Source organism: Euprymna scolopes, chromosome 4, assembly GCF_053919585.1.
Source record: "Euprymna scolopes isolate OS-2025 chromosome 4, ASM5391958v1, whole genome shotgun sequence".
Lineage (NCBI taxonomy): Eukaryota > Metazoa > Mollusca > Cephalopoda > Sepiida > Sepiolidae > Euprymna > Euprymna scolopes.
Genome location: NC_136485.1, coordinates 157,430,741 through 157,449,161, shown reverse-complemented (window position 1 = coordinate 157,449,161; position 18,421 = coordinate 157,430,741). Strand labels below are relative to the sequence as shown.

General features: G+C 35.1%; 1 protein-coding gene across 4 annotated transcripts in view; it reads right to left on the bottom strand.

Moving 5' to 3' along the window:
- Positions 1-9,364: 9,364 nt before the first annotated feature.
- The window catches only part of LOC145269813 (diphthine methyl ester synthase-like), a 902,043-nt gene continuing 892,986 nt past the window's right edge, over positions 9,365-18,421 (bottom strand). For all 4 annotated transcript variants that reach the window (XM_080125536.1, XM_080125542.1, XM_080125549.1 and 1 more), the window contains exon 8: positions 9,365-9,672. In XM_080125536.1, the coding sequence (XP_079981662.1) occupies positions 9,446-9,672 (227 nt within the window). In that variant the 3' untranslated portion in view covers positions 9,365-9,445. The remainder of the gene's footprint in view (positions 9,673-18,421) is intronic.

Here is an 18,421-nt window from a genome sequence, read left to right as displayed (position 1 = left end):
GTATGTAAGAAAAAGTCTTCTTAAAATTCAAATTAATCTTTAAATCAATCGTATACAAAAACATGTTTTTCAATCGTATGTGTGTCCCTTTTCTTCATGAAATTTTCATTGATGGCCCTGTTCTTGTGGAGAAATCGACTGAAACTTCTTTCTCATCAAATCTTTCTTGGAGTTCATATATCAGATGCTGTTCTCTTTTTCTGCTTCTCATGAAGATGGTTCTTTCTCTCACTCTAAATTCTTTTTCACATCTGAGGATATTGTCTATCTCTACAAATTTACTATTAGACCATCTATGCAGTACTGTTGTCATATTTAGGTCAATAAATCTCTGTCACATTTGAAGGTTCTTGATTAAGCACAGAAATGTATCGCTAATTTGATTGGCACCACTCTTTCTACTTTTTTTGCAACCTCTTTCTTACAGATGTGATACTGCTAGTCTCAGTCTTTTGTATAAATGTGGCATCCGCATGTGTTCTTCAGAATTGTCTGATCTATTCTCTGCATTTTTTTTGTTCACTACCAATTCGCTATTTTGATGTCTAATTTTAATACAGCTTCTAATTCCAATAGCTTCTTTCCAAGAACATGCTTACAATTTTTTCTTACCTTGGTCTTTTATCGCCTATCTTTGTGATAATCATCATTCGTTTTTGTTAACTCAAGTGGCTTCACGCCTTGTCTGGAATTATTTCCATAAACGATGTACAATTGCTGTATAAAAATAGCCCAATAATTGTTCACATGCTGTAAAAGCAACTAATAATAATAAACACATAGTGGCTTCCTTCAGTCTTGACAGACTATGGATATCCACTTGTGCGTGAAATTTTTGTGGCAAAAGTTGCGCAATCACCAACCACACCTCTCCTGAGTCAACATTGTTGAATACCAGTGGCAAATAATGCCGTGATAAGCAGAAAGCATATACAGCACCTAGAATTTCCAAATGGTCACCCATCAAGTACTAGCCAGGCTCAGGGTTGCTTAACTTTGATGATCTGATGAGAACTAATGTGCCAACGTGATTATGCCATACATAACGTATAACAGGTTCTAAATGTACTGAGAGAATATTTCTATAGTATGAAAAGACCTTGGGATGGTGATTGCGTCAAGGGTAGAATGGTGGGCAAAATTAATTAATAAAGAATAAACAGATCAAATATTCGAAAATATTTCTGAGGTATCGATGTTACATTCGATGTTAATGAAAAGTGGGAAGAGTTAACAGAAAGTGGAAACCAATTATCGAAAAATAATCATAAAGTTTCTTATTAAAAATTAAAATTAAAATAATACGACTACATATAATAATAATAATAATAATAATAATTTTACTGTACACGCATTAACCCTTATCCTCGAGTGGCTTCCAGTCCTTGACAACTGGTGACTCCTTTGTAAAAAAGACAACTTTTTTAAAGTCGAAGCAAAAATGAAAATTAAAAGATTCCCAAGCAACACAAAGTAGGTAAAACTATTCTAACATATGAAATTTTCTTTAGTATTTTAAAATATCGATCAAAATAGCATTTGATTCTGATTGATCATTTTGTGTTTTGTTTCCCATATTAAAATATCTGTGGCTTTACGTTAGGGTTTGTGTCTGCTGATAGAAGTGCTGGTTGAGTTTGAATAAAATAAATATGCATTAGATACGTTTGAAGGCAAAACAACGCATTATTACAAAATAAACAGACATTTATTTTGTTTGAAATTTATATAAATTTCAAACAAAATAAATGTCTGTTTATTTTGTAATAATGCGTTGTTTTGCCTTCAAACGTATCTAATACATATTTTATCCGTGGCTTTAGTTTGTTTGAAATCAAAAATCATTTTGGTTAGGAAGATTGTGATGATGGCAACCATTTTAACCCATTAGATTCCACTGTCTTATAAATAGAACAGCAAATAATTTCTTTTAAAGTCTATAAGATAATATACAATAGTACTGCTTACTTCATAATTACTTTAAAGAAAGGTTAATATTCATCTTTATTAATTAACTTTGCTCCAAGAGTTGTTGGAACCCTCATAAAATTCTTGTGGATTTGCTAAAATTCTATTAGGTTGATGATGTATAGACTTATATAAACGAGTCTAGGAATAACAAGCCATTAACTTATTATGAACTGCTTTACTCCTTAACATAAAGTGTAAGTTTTATCTTGAATGTGTAGCATCTTGATTTCTAAAATATCTCACATGTACCCAGTTTCTCATCCATATGGGGGAGTCAATAATTCACTCTCTAAATAAAATAAATTACTTTTTTCCTTTTAATTTGTGTATTCTAACACATATTTAAGCATTATACAAAAGTTTCAAAATAGTAATAATAGTAAAAAAAAAAAATTTGATCCCTGATGAGTTAAACAGTGAATCAAATAATATAAAGGAGATAAATCTTCTCAGCTCAAAATATGACTACATTAATTGATTCATTACTAAGCATTTTGTCTAACATTTTATGACCATTTTGCATGTTTCTGTATATATGTGTTTCTCGCCTAAACATTGATTCATTCATTACTAGGGCTATGACAACAGCATATTCTTTCCATTGTTTTGACTCTCGAGTGTGTATTCGTTCATATTCTATATGCTTTTATATAAAGTAATGTGGTTCTCGGTTGATTAAGTCTGTCTAACTATGTCAGATATATACTCTAGAGTTTTTTTTTTTTACGTATCACCACTTATCAAGACCAAGAGGCCACTCGAGGATAAGGGTTAAAGAGTGTACAGCAGACAGTTGGACAATATATTAATCATTAGTAATGGAAATTCGGTAAATTTCTTAACTTATATGGAACAGCTCATCAAAACCTTGTTTACATTAAACTTGAAGACAACCATATTGTAGTCAGCTGGAAAGCAGGAAAACGGAAGACAGTTCCACGGGCATGCAGTTCTAAGAAAGAAACTTTGTTCATGAAATCTACGTTTAGGTTTAGGCACAGATAATATTTTCCGCTAGACAAGTGTTTCTTGTGAAAGTTTGGCGAGGTGGGGACCATAGATTGAAGCTCAGTCGAGCACTTGCCATGAAAATAAAGATAAAGTAGAGACAAACTTGAAATCTGTCAAGGCAGGATAAGTCCTTTTTAGCAGCTCCTGCCAAGATGTGGCAACAGTACTCGATCCTTGGACGTACCTCGCTCTTATATAGATAGAGAATTGCATCAGCAGCGAGATATCTACTGGATCTATAGAAGGATCCCACCATTTTTCCAGCGGCTTTGGCAACAGATTTAATGTATGTGTTCCATTTCAGATCAGGAGTAAAGGTCAATCCCAGAAGCTTGTCAAAACATGAGGCCTCCTCAAGACGAGAGCTATTCATTTCAATTGATGCCAGATGGGGATCAGAGCGTTGATGATATAAAGATAAAAGCTTGGTCAAAACAATAAAAAGAATATTCTCTTGTCATATCCCTATTCATTGCTATTGGATGTTTCTGTATATATGTTTCTCGCCTAAACATTTTTCTTAAACATTTTACTATTGATCTAAATTTCGTTATAAAAAGTGAAACCAATTAATTTTAGGCAACAGCGGGTAGATACAGCTAGTATTAAGTATTTTCATCTTGGTTAAGTATGTATTTGCTAGGAAGGAATAAAAATAGATTTGCAAATCTCCTATATTAATGAGTCAATTTTGAGATCCATGCAAGATTCGTTCAATCAAGTATTTGAATATTGCTGTCAATTATCGGCACAAAAAGCTCACCATTGAATGTAAAAAAAATGGTACGGAATTATTGAGGCTATAAGTAATTTTGATCACAGGGAAATATTGGGAAAATTAGATATTGCAACATTTTAAGAATTCTGAATGTAAAATGATCTAATTGAATCATTTTAAATTGTAAATGGAAATGGACAACTTTTATAAAATATCTCACTTATATTGCTCACCACAGTACTTTTTAGGAGTAGGTATCCAAAAAAATTTCAATACTTATGAGGAGCCTTCAATAAGTTTCCAGACTTTTGGGACATGAGTCAAACTTTTTAATAGATATGTATGCACATAAAATTATGAGCAATACATAGGGCCGAGCAAAGCCGGGCTGAACTGCTAGCATATATATATATATATTAGTAGTCTGACAAGGCTACAGGGGAGAGAACAAAGAAAAAAAAAAGCCTCAAGCAAAATTCATCCCGAAGCAACAAAACTAAAGCTGGCTTGCCAGATCACTTAATATACAAATGTAGGCAAATTTCAGCATATTTATTGGTTTGAAAATATAGGTTCTTTTTTACCAATTTTCATAACATTTTAACCATAGAATAGTATAATAATTTTTAAACAGCCTGCACATTTTCATGTAGTTTCGTCTCATAAAACCAAAGATATGAGCATTTCAATATTCAATTTGGTTACGAGTATAGATTTATCTGTATATATTTCTTTATGTAAATATAGTCATATTTTGCTACGATATGCAGACCGTTTCGATTATTATTGATCTCATCAGGCAAGAAAATTAAAAATTAAAAAGGTTTAAGAGCATTTTTAATTTTAGAGGAGAAAATATATATTTGCCATTTCTGACCTGAGGCATCATGGTTAATGTTGTTCTTGTTCTTATCAGATAACAACATTAACCATGATGCCTCAGGTCAGAAATGGCAAATATATATTTTTCTCCTCTAAAATTAAAGATGCTCTTAAACTTTTTTAATTTTCCTGCCTGATGAGATCAATAATGATTGAAACGGTCTGCATATCTTAGCAAATATGACTATATTTACAAAACAGAAAAAGAAAAAAATTATAATTTGTTCTCTTTTAATTGAGTACTTTCAACGACCCTTGTTGGAATTTTTTATTTATTTTTTTTATTACATTTTCACCCCAAACAAGGCGCATTGCCACTTTGGTGTAGGGGGCTACTATCAGGGGCCGCAACTACTGTGGCACTATGTTGGGATTTGGGCAGCAAGATGTCGGTTCACGTTGCACTTGAACTTCTGCATGTCAGTACAGTTAGGGAAGCAGGAACCTGGAATGGAATTCCAGAGTCTAGCGGTTCTGAGGAAGAAACTACTGGAGCAGAAAGATCTTTTACATCTAGGGATCTCTACTGTGTGGGGGTCGGATTTAGCTGCCTGTCGAGTTTGTCGAGGGTGTCTACGTTGTGGGGGCACAAGTGTCTGCAGTTCGTCAGCACATTCACCATTAAAATACTTGTAGAACAGGCAGAGGGATGCAACATTTCATCGATGGGACGGCCTATCAGATTGGCGATTCTTTTTTTAACCTTGTCTAGGAGCGAGAGACTAGTAGCAGATGCACCAGCCCAAATGTGACAACAATACTCCACACATGGGCGAATGGTGGCCTTATAGAGGTACAGTAGTTTTCTCGCACGAATCTAGCATGGAATTCAATGATTTTAATCTTTTTAATATTTTTAAACCTGGAATATATATATAAATATACCACTTTTGTTTGTCAATTTTATAAGTTCTAAATCTCAGGGACTATTAATCTGAATTTAATAAGTGAAAGCTAATGACCTGAATTGTGTAGGGGGCTATGTGACATTTTCCCTTAAGGTCACACATTAAAAGGATCATCCATCATCCAGAGCTTAATTTTGGCACTTTTTTACAGCCATGAAATGTTTCTATCATAGTCATTTGTTTTCCTAGTTTTGCATATGAATTACAAAATATCTGATATTTGCCCAAAACCTCTGGCCTTGATGGAGAGGAGACTAAAACTTGCTGCTATGATTTCAAATGATCTGAAATAACAGCAAAGGGAAACTAGATTCCTACTATTTCTCATATGTTATTTCTCCCATCTTTTTTTTCATACATAAAGTAAATTTCACAGTGTATAAGGATTATTTGATACATTGGAACATTAATTTTATCGGTAAGTCAATTAATCTCCTGTATCGCTGAATAGTTTTACTTACATGAACAAACAATAGTACCAATGTTCTTAGAGGGATCATCAGTTGTTTACCACAAAACACTGTTTTCAGGATTTAATATATATATATATATATATATATATATATATATATATATATATTCAGAATAATGAAATACAATATCGGTCTTACAAAATATTATTGGATATAATATTTTATATAAGAATATCCCAACTAAATAAAATTGCTCGATATACTAGATAGAGCAAATAAATCATAATTTAAAAATTAAAAATTTGTGATTTGAAAAAGTTAAATTTCAAATATAGAAATTTTATTGTATGCAAGACAAAGAATACAGTATAATAAAATATATTTCCTTAACCCATGAGTTTTCGATGCTTATACATCTCCTTGGAGGAAAAATATTAGCAAATATTATAAAAGGTTTGTACCTTATTTGCTAAAGGTAATAAACATAGAAAATTAAATTAAATGTTTTTTAAAGTTTTTAAATCATTTTAGCTACATAGAATAAGGGAAATTGGATATTGATGCAGCAAAAAAAAAAAAGGATATTGAACTTCAAATCGAAAGTGCATGCTAAATTCTGTAATGGAAGCTCTTGGTATTCGGCAGTTAAAAAAACTGTGGATATATATATATATATATATATATATATATATATATATATATATATATATATATATCCACAGTTTTTCTTGAGCTTGATTGGATATCCGGCAAATCTTTGATTATATCAATCCGGTAAAAAAATTTTCCATTCCTAAATTATGATATATAATATTATGATATCTCCACATATTTTTTTTTTTTTTACAAAGGCATCACCACATTATCAAGGCCCAGAGGCCACTCAAGGATAAGGGTTAAAGAGTGTACAGTAGAAATTGGTCAATATAGTAATCATTAGTAATGAAAATTTGGTAAATTTAATAACTTATATGGAACGGCTCATCAAGAACTTATTTACGTTAGACTTGAACACAACCATATTGTAGTCAGCCGGAAAGCAGGAAAACGGAAGACAATTCCACAGGCGTGCATGGAATCTACGTTTAGGTTTAGGCACAGATAAAGAGGGGGGGAAATTATTGATAGTGTTTACAGCTAGACGAGTGTTTCTTGTGAAAGTTTGGTGAGGGGGGACCATAGATTGAAGCTCAGTTGAACACTTTCCATGAAAATAACGATACATCAGAGACAAACTCGCAACATCTCTTCTGTGAGATAGAGGTTGCAAGGAGGAGAAAAGGACATCTCCTATGAGGCTACGAAGTCTATTTTGAACTCTATCAAGGCAGGACAAGTCCTTTCTAGCAGCTCCTGCCCAGATGTGGCAACAGTATTCCATCCTTGGACGTACCTGGCTCTTATATAGGTAGAGAATAGCATCAGCAGTGAGATATCTACTGGATCGATAGAAAGATCCCACCATTTTTCCAGCGGCCTTGGCAACAGATTTGATATACGTGTTCCATTTAAGATCAGGAGTAATGGTCAAGCCCAGAAGCTTGTCAAAACTTGAGGCCTCCTGAAGACGAGAGCCATTCATTTCAATTGATGACAAATGTGAATTAGAATGTTGATGATGTAAAGAGAGAAGCTTGGTTTTAGATGCATTAAAAGTAACCAGCCACTCCTTTCCCCATTGTACTACGTGCTCAAGATCAGATGAGAGAGAATTGGAGAGAACTTGGTCGTTTACTGTCTTAGATGTGGTACCATAAATGGTAGTGTCGTCAGCATAAATGTCTACAAATGATGTAAGGATATGATTTGGAAGATCATTAATGTAGATCAGGAAAAGAGTTGGGCCCAGGATGGATCCCTGAGGGACACCGGCATTAATACTGTGAGCTTCTGATTTTTGCCCCTCAACTACTACTCTTATGAACCTATCAGAAAGAAATGATTTAATAATTGAGAAGACTTTTCCAGCTATACCATAGCTAGCGATCTTATGAAGTAAACCTTTATGCCATACCCTATCAAAGGCTTTAGATATGTCAAGAGCAATTGCCCTAGAAAGATTGCCACCGTCGAGAGATTTGCTAATCCTATGCGATATAACTGTAAGGACATCTGCTGTAGATCTAGCAGAACGGAAACCATATTGAGTGTCACTAAGAAGGTTATTTTTGTTGAGATGTTTGATTACTTCTGTATTTAACACAGATTCTAGCAACTTACTCATGACGCACAGGAGACTTATTGGCCTGTACTGAGAGGGGGATGAGCGATCACCTGAATTCTTAAATACAGGGCATACTGATGAGATTTTCCAGGGAGATGGGAAACTATTCTCCTTAAGACAACGTTTAAACAGTTTTGTAAGTATGGGCGCTAATTCAGGTTGAAGTTTTTTGAGTACTATAATTGGAATACCATCAGGGCCAGTTGCTTTACTCGAATCAAGGTTTTTGATTAGCTTCGCAACATCACGTACAGATATACGTATATCACATAGCGTGTTTTCTGATACAGGAGGAAATATTGGGGGTTGGCGGTCTTGGTCGCAAAGGGTAGAATTAGCTGCAAAGTTCTTGACAAAGAGTTTGGCTTTGTCTGATGTTGACGAGATTACCTCAGGTCCATTGATAATAGTTGGGATGGAGCACACGCTTCTGTTCAGGATTCTGTTTGCTATTTGCCAAAACTGGTGGGAACCAAGCCGCTGCTCAGCTACTTTGGACTTAACAGATTGAGCATACAACTCTCTTGCGTTCCTTATTACTTTCTTACAATGTTTGCTGACAGTCCTGAAAACGGCTTTAGTTTCCATACATCTATTTCGTTTGAAGCAGTGGAAAAAGTGATTTCTGTGCGCAATGGCAGCAGCACATTCTGGAGAGAACCATGGCTGGCTGTTAGGTTTTTGCTGAAACTTTTTAGAGGGTATGAAATGGTCAATACCTACAATTAACCATTCAGTTAGGTCTAATACTATAGAGGACACATCCTTTTTAAACATGGAATGCAGAGGTAGATCAGATATAAATGTACGGAAGCTATCCCAGTCAGTCTTAGTGTATCGATATACTGTACGATGAAGAGGTACGTCTGGGGACTTATTACATTTCATTTTTATCTTAATTGATACAACAGAGTGGTCGGAAGATCCAAGAGGCGACAGAACAGAAACTGAACATAGTTCAGGGCAAGTTGTGAGAAAAAGGTCTAGTAGGCTCGCATACTGGCCGTCATTATCGGGCACACGGGTAGGTTCCTGAACAATCTGAGTGAGGTCATAGGCAATGGAGAAATCATGACAGAACCTCCCCTCATCATCGGTCTTGTTTGAGTAGAAATTCAATTTCATACATATTTTTGCTTTTCATTAAATTATATATTTATACAAATTGCTTAAATTTCTGATTTGTAATATAAGTCCAGGCAAATAAATAAAATAATAAAAACAAAATACACATCAATTTTGGTAGATGATTTTAACCATATTTTAATTAGTGCAAAGACTATCTTTAAACAGGCATTTTTTAGATGACCATTTTTCGCTATGCAGTCTCCTCCATTGTCTTCAATAAACCGTCTACTTCGTCATCATCGACAAATGTCCTCAGCATGGCAACCTCAAGAGGATGCATCTTTCCAGGAATAATCAGCGAGTGAAGGGGGTCGCCCAGATCTGTCTCGATAAGCTTTTGCAACGTTGCCGCTACAATCTTTTGACTTTCTGATCCCACTCTTGCCAAGCCGACACATACAGTGCTTCCATCAAAGGCTGCAAAAAAAAAAAAAAAAAAAAAAAGAAAATAAGAAAAAACAATCTACTAATAAGTCCAATCTAAAAACAAAACAAACACATTTTATGTCTTTCTCTTTGGAAGGAGATAATATTCTAATACATAAATAAAAAAAAAGATAACATTCTAATACATAAATAAAAAAAAGATAACATTCTAATACATAAATAAAAAAAATCAATATAAAATGCATATATTGTGCACAGATTAGTTCCATATTCTTTTATTAGTAATAGTTTTGTTTTCCTTTTACATTTATAATCATTAAAGAAAGCGGCTGTCTATTCTCCTATAAACCTCTAAGGGTAATAATACCATAAAGAACTGGGTTATAAAAGAGCAACCGTTATAAGACAAAAAGAAAGATTATTTTTATTAGAAAGGCCAGGCCCTCAGAGGATTGAATCCAATTCAATCATTCATTTTTTTTTAAAATTAAAACAGCATATTTATCTGCTAAACCACATACTAATACTCTTTCGCTGTTCAATTTTCATTTTCACAATAAGATCCACGCAAAGATAACTTTTAATGTGTCGGAAGGTTCTTAAGTTTATTAATAAGAGAAATGCATATGCTATCACCATAGGTTGGAAAAGCATCTCATTGTGACTGCTTTATAATCATAATTCATAAAAAATATATGAACAGTTCATAATTTAGTTTGAGCCATATCGGAGTTCGATGGCGAAGCGAAATGCTGAATAATGCTGAAACAGCATTTAAGGTAAATTAAGCTCAGTAAGTGTACAGAGTGTTCGAGACAAATTGGCATTTTCTTAGAAAAAGAAAAAACGTCATATCTTGGCTAATAATTGTTGTATTTTTAAGATTCAAAACATATATGTCTTAGAGGATCATCTACCGAATGTAGAGAAGAGATTTTGAGTTTCCACTAATGCCTTCAGATACATGTTTAGGCTTACAAAGAAGAAACATACATTAGACTAACATAAAAAAACGACATACATGTTTAATCTAACGTAGAAAAAACATATACATGTTTAGGCTAACGAAGAAAAAACATATCTAGAAGTGTAAGCCATGTTTAGTTTCAGAACAGAGAGGTGACTGGTTTGCAGTAGACAGAACAGTTTCTGATGGTGCGTTGTTCCACACAAGTCCTGGGTGGTGACTGGTTTACAGTAGACAATTCTTACCGTATCGAGACGGAAAAAAACATGCGAAATTGCTACAGAAAAGGTTTAATATTTATGGAGCAATTCTGGTTTCTGATTGGTCGGTAGCAGAACGTGAATTAATTCGATTTGTCAGTTCCTAGCAGCATCGTTTATGAATAGAATCGCCTGACTTTGTGGGATCATACCCCATTATGAATCAAAAATATTGCAACAATATACATGTTTAGGCTAATGCAGAAACATAAGAGAGCTATAATGTTCACTTAAAAATGTTACTTTATTTCATTTTTTCCTAATATGATTTTTTAAATATATTTCTAACCACAAACATTGCTTTTTTATAATGAACACTTTCTTATACATGCACATATACATTTTTTGTTACTCATATTTACTCTAAACAAGGCAATTTGCGACTTAGATGTAAAGGGTTACTGTGCATAAGTGATATAGGAAGGGAGTTGAGCAGCAGGATCTCTGTTCAGATGACATTTAAAAGCCTCATAATAGTACAGTTGGGGATGCAGAATACAGAAGGGCATTCCAAAATCTAGCAGTTTGATGAAAAAGAACTTTCAAAGTAGATCCCCAAATCCCCAAATAGCTTCTCATGGTAAACAACTGATGATCCTAATAATAATATTAGAACTAGAGTAAATTCTTGAAAGAAAACTTATATAATGATTGAAAGTAATTGATTTATAAACAAAGGAATTTACCAAATAAGGATTTAGGACTAAATAAAAAAAAATAGTTTTGAAGGTCGAAAAACTACCAAGACTAATATATATATATATATATATATATATATATATATATATATATAGTCTGGTTATCTGTCTCTTTGTCTGTTCTACTTTTTATTGGATCTGACTGAAATTATGTACAGTATTATAGAATCATTCAATACATAATTAGAGATTAATATTTAATGTAAAAATGAGCAGAAATTTAATCATATTCAACTGCAAATTTGGTATAAAGCACTCATTCTAAACCAATGCTAAAAACTTTAATAAATATATTTTTGTCTTAAGGAAAACAGAAGTCTTACCACATGTGTGTATCAAGCGAGGTCAGACGATAAAGAGAGAGAGAGATTAAAGATAGCGCTTGTGGTTTTATAAGCTGTGGTCTCGTGAAATCTCACCACGCACATGCAAATGAGGAAGATAGGCTTCATAAAAGCAGCCCGAGTTGAGAAGTAGGATTGTGACCTTTGACGATTGTTGGATTTCAAGCCACATGTTTGGGGGACCTCTGTCATGACTCCTCACGAGTTGATCAACAAAAGAAAAAGCTATTTCAGCATATTACATCCGTTCCAACAATCACTTGGACGCCAGGCACCAGTTGGTCGGTAACAACCATATCGACCCTCATCCGGTGATCCTCAATTTCAATTGTGACAGTCCTCCTCTCTCGACACTTCTCTCATGACCCATCGAATCCCACTACTTTGTCCTTCCCTTTCTATCCTCGTAATAACGGTGGCCTCCGAGAAGAACAGAGTGAATGTTCTTACAAGAGTGAGAAAGAGTTGGCTTGTACCCAAAAAAGAGGATGTTGTTGCAGTGTCTGATCTGGATAATTCTGGGGTATGAAAGTTGCACAATCAACACCATATGAGGGTAGAAAGGACGTTGTACCTAGTGAGAAAAGTCGACCCGCGGTATAAGTAAATCAAGTAGTCAGCACTTGCGATAGGTGTCAGTCAATTGACCCTGCTCCAAGTGCACATGAAGCTGGAGAACTAAGTGTGACTGGGACCTGGGAAAGACTGGTAGTTGACGCAACCTATTACAGGGGTGGGCTTTACATGACAATGATTGACTGCGGGCCCCAAGCGTTTTGCCCTGTGGAGAAGGCTGTGAGGTGAAAGCCAGTGAAATAGCGGCAGCCTTCGACATGGTGTTTCTGAAGTGAGGTCTGGTGGAAGAGCTGCTAACCAACAATAGTACCACATTTAGATCGGTAGCAGTGGCGGATGTGCTGAAGAAATGGCATATTCATCGATTCTTCAGCACTGCCTATAGATCCAGTGGCAACAGAATTGTGGAAAAAAACACCAGACAATAAAGGCAGTGGCTGAGAGAGGGAGCATCTCGCCCTAACAAGCTGTCTACTGGTACAATATGTCACCTAGATCGGGACACGTGCAAGAGACCGTTCCCCACCTGCCGATATTCACATCTTCCAGCAAGCAGGGAGACAAACAACAGGGACCATCAAACTCGAGGATGAAGTATGGGTGAAACCCTCAGGAGCACGATGTACCATACAGTGAAGGAGAGGACGTGTGACCGGGACTAATATGAGAAACAATATTGCGGTAGATGAGGTACAAAGACATATTCTTGACATCAAGCCAGTTGAAAATGAAAATGAAACAGTAAAAAGGGATGTGCAATAAGAGGGTGGTGAGACATCTCGGAGGCTGAGTTAGGGAAAGATACCCCCACAGTGAATGAGGAAGTACAAAATGTGATCAAGAGATCGGGGGGGGGGGCATGTTGTCTTAAGTTAAGTGTGTGTGTCCGGCGATAAAGAGAGAGAGATTAAAGATGGCGTCTGTGGTTTTATAAGCTGTGGTTCTGCAAAATCTCACCACACGCATGCAAATGGGGAAGATAGGCTGTATAAAAGCAGCCCAGCTTCAAAGTACGAGGGGCGTGCAATAAGTAATGTCCCTGACCCACTTCCCATAGAGTAGAGCAACGAAACTTGGAACAGTTATTAGTCTTTCTCTATAGAGGAACCACCCAGAGTTATGCATTTCTCCCATCGTTTGATGCAGCTCTGGAGATCGTTTTTGTAGAACACCCCAGGTTAGTCCTCCAACCACAACGTGACTTCAGAAATCAAAGCTGCATCATCTGGGAAACGCTTTCCTTTCAAAAACAACTTCATGGCTGGGAAGAGGTGAAAGTCAGAGGGTGCAAGGTTAGGAGAGTAGGGAGGATGGGGAAGGATTTCATAACCACACGCCCGTGCTTCTGATCTGCGACATGCGAGTTGTGGACCGGAGTGTTGTCCTGCAGGAGGAGGGTACCTTTGCAGATCTTGCCCCGCCACTTGATTTTGATAGCTTCCCTTAATTTCCTCAAAAGTGAAGCATAATAGGTTCCTGCAATTGTGGTACCCTTTGCCAGGAAATCTCTCATCACTACTCAGTCCTGGTCCCAGAAGACTGTGAGCATGACCTTGCCAGCGGAGGGTTGCACCCTTGCCTTCTTTGGAGGTGGTGAGTCCAAGTGCTTCCACTGCATTGACTGGGCTTTGGTCTCTGGATCATAGTGATGGACCCAGGTTTCATCCTGTGTAATCAGTCTTTTGAAAAACTTTCACTCATCTCCTTGGCACGTCTCCAAATTCATCCTCGAGCACTCGACGTGTTCTCGCTTCTGGAATAGTGTGAACAACATGGGAATCCATCTGGCAGACACCTTATGCATATGCAAATGGTCATGAATGATAGTTTCCACAGACCCTGTACTAATCTTGACATCTTAGGCTATTTGGCGAATAGTAATACGCCGATCTTCCAAAATGGCAGCCTCAACTTGACGGACAGATGCCTCATCAATGGCAGAAGGGAGGGGGTGACCAGGTCTGGGAGCTGTTTCCACAGACTTGCGGCCATGTTTGAATTCACGATGCCAGCGTTTTACAAGGTCATATGATGGGGCATTATCACCATAAGTTTCTTTCATTTCATCAAAAGTCTCCTGTGGTGTGCGTCCTTTCAAATACAATTTTGCCTGCCAAACCCCTCCTAAAGTTTTTGGTCTACAGACATGAAACTTCATATATAAGGTATTTGAATCCATGCAAAACTTTATATTTGGGTTTTAATCTGGAAAAATCGGTGGAAAAGTGTGAAAATTAAAAAAATGAAATTTGCCAGGCGAAGGTCGAACGCCGGCATCACGAACGCATAACATAGTAGCTATTGGTTCATGTTTTAATTTTTAGCCTTGCAGTAAACATGTATTCATAGGCCAGTCATTGACGGCAGAGGCAAAATAAATCGTGAGCTGAACGTTTTGGTTTTGATTCTCGTTGGTGGCGCATGAGTCTTTTTTTTATACTTTTTTAAATCATTACTATATATTGCATCAGTTCTATCTATCTATCTATCTATATATATATATATATAAAAGTGAAAATGTCTGTCTGTCTGTCTTTTCTCTATGGTAGTTAAGGAATACTATTATACAGAAAGGCATTACTTTACATATTCACACTTTTTAATATAAACATATGCAAATAACCTTATGAACCGTACATAGGGCCCGAGCAAAGCCAGGCAGAACTGCTAGTTTCTATAAAAGTGAACGTGTGCCTGTGTGTCTGTGTGTGTACATTTCCTTACGCAATAACTCTGTCAATTTTCAGTCTACAGACTCGAAATTTGATATACAGGGTAGTGAGATTTGAGAAAATCTTTGTAATCCATTTTCGGACAGAAATTTGGCTGTTAAGGGGTCAAAGTTCAACGATTTGATCTTTGAGAACTCTGCCAAACTCCTCCGCCAATTTTGGATATGAACACTTGAAAGTTTAGACATAGGTTCATTGGACATGGATCTAACTTAATAACTTGATTTGAGCCCAAAACAATAAATGTTAAGGAGTCATAATAAGGGACAAAGTTAAAAAAAAATTTGACCTCTGCGGTTTCTACCAAATTACTCAGACAATTTCTGGTTTAAACATTTGTAATTTTGCATAAAGGGTATTCAGAGATAGGGCAAGCTTTTTAATCGGTTTGGGTCGAAAATTTGAGCTACCAATATATAAATGTATGTATGTATGTATGTATGTATGCGTGCATGTCTGCCTAAAACTTTCGACAGAGGCGAAGAATTTTCATAAGATCAGTATAGTTTTGAAGCTCGACCCTTCAGACGACAAATGACAAAAAAATTGGCTAAAAACATTAATTTCTTAACCCTCAAATGAGCACTTTTCTACAGGGAGGGGTCGCTTTTTTCACCGATATTGTCGAAAGTCATCCCCTCTTTTCGATTGTCTAGCCTTAATTTAAACCTACATCACTTCCGGTTTGGTGGTGGTCGTAACAGCAAAGACGTCACGTTTTTTCCCGTTCTTCTCCTCCTTCACGGTATGGGTTCAAGCCTGCCTTCCTATTACCACTTTTTTTTTTTTTTGCTCAACACACAATTCCAAACACCCCGGCAACGCCGGGCACCTACGCTAGTATATATATATATATATATTGATTCAAAAATGCACATTACTATCACATAACACGTATGCTATTCAAATTCTCTGAAATAAGTATATATAAAAATATTAATGTATTTTATCGAGATGATAAAGAATAGAATATGAATTATATATTATTTCAGTCCTAAATAGTTGTCACCATGATTGACTTAAGCTGTTGTATAAACCTATATTTTTATTTTAATGTAATATTTTTTATTATTGCAAAGTTACATTAGATTTTGTACTTTAAAGAATATTCGGTTGGCAATTACTATAGTAAGGGGAAATTTATATATAATAATAAGAAAGAAACGATTTAAAAAAGATTAAAATTTTACAAGAAATAAACATGGATAGTATATTATACAGACAGGTGAAGATAGCAACCGTGGCACTTTCACTGGGTCATGATAGTCCAACATATTTTGTTACTAATTCTATCCTTTCAAACGTGGAAGTGTCGATGGAACACTTAACGCATTTAAATGCTTTATGAATTTAGAAGAGACAATAATGCAAGAAGAGAGACCAAAAATATCCATGCGGTTTATTGGGAGTGTTAAAGTGCAATTTAGGTTTCTAGCTCTAAATGCAAGAGATTGTAAATGATTAGCAAACTTTCGGAAAGGTGATTTCAGCTTAAGAAATGTGTTACAAGCAAATCACCCTGTTGAATTTAATTTGTCAGGGCTTGTTCAAAATGGTTCTCTTACAGTTGATGAATTAGCACAGAAGCTGCATTGAATCCAATCAACAACTCGCTTTCATTTACCACATTTTAGAGGAAAAGTTGGAAAGTGTGTTCTCATAATCCTACACAACACCTTTTACGTGCAGGAAGTGAGTAGCCAATGACAAAAAACACTGAATTTGAGATCAACCTATATATATAATTTCAAATTTAATGGTTGAAAAGACCAGACAGGCGCATTTTTTAAATAAACATTTATTTATTAAAATTCTAATTTTGAATCGTAACAGATTATTAAAAAATGCACTTGTCTGGTCTTTTCAAATTTTAAATTCTGAATATCAAGTTCTTGTTAAAAGGTCGATTATTATTATTATAATTATTATTATTATTATTATATTGCCTGGTTTTTCTTAATAGGTCGACGATTATTATTATTGGCTCACATGGAGCTTTCACACAAGTCAGCAACCGATCTGATTGGAGACCTGTGCTGAGATTATTATTATTATTATTATGTATCATAAATATATATAATATAACATATATCATATATATATGCATCATATATATATATATATATATATATATATATATATATACAGTAGCGTCCAAAAGTTAAGGGCTAGTAAAACCTTAGCAAGTTTAACCATATATTTGAAACAAATACACACGAACAACAAAAAATTACTTCACAATTATATAGATAACATGTATATCTTCAATGGGTCATAATTTCGTTAGCCTACACTAAGTATTTTTTGAATAACTACCATTTTAAATAAAATTGTTCAAAATTTGTGTGTCCAAAAGTTAAGGGCTAACGCGATTGCGGCTTTTGTCCTTGCTGTGAATGGCTGAAATTACCAACTAACTAGTATTTGGTAAACAAACCCTTGCTATTTATGACTTATTGACACCTCTTGGCACAGGAATCCACCAACTTCTTGCAAAACGCTGGCGTTATCGCACTCCATTCAGCATGTAAGCACTGCCAGAGTTCTTCTTGATTTTTTGGGCACTGAAGTTGAGCACGTTCACCAACTATTTTCCAGATATTCTCAATAGGATTAAGATCTGGACTCTAAATTTAGGCGAGACATGAGTGATGAGTATATCTATAAGTATATATGCATATTAAGTATTTTAATGAACGGTTTTTCTTAAAAAGTACTTAAACTTGTCTTGAAACTACAAGCCCTTAACTTTTGGACGCTACTGTATATATATATATATATATATATATATATATAGGCATCAAATATATATATGTATCGTATATATATATATGATATATATATAATAGTAGATGTACATAATACTTTGATAAGTATGTTTTAACTTAAATAGGGATGGCATAATAAAATTGTGGGGTCTGCGTTCGCGCTTGGCCTTCATAGAATAGAAATAGGCACACACTTTAATAAAGACTTTTCATATCTATCTGCGTAAGTATACTTTTATAATTATGTTTCAGTTTGAAGAAATATGGCATGATAAAATTATAGGGTGTTCGTTCGCACCTGACCTCGATAGAATAGAAATATGTCAAAAAGTTTAGCAGGTTTTTTAATATAAATCCACAGAATATTGTGATAAATGTTTCAGCATGAACAAGTATTGTATAATAAATTATGGGGTTTATCTATTTTATTTTTA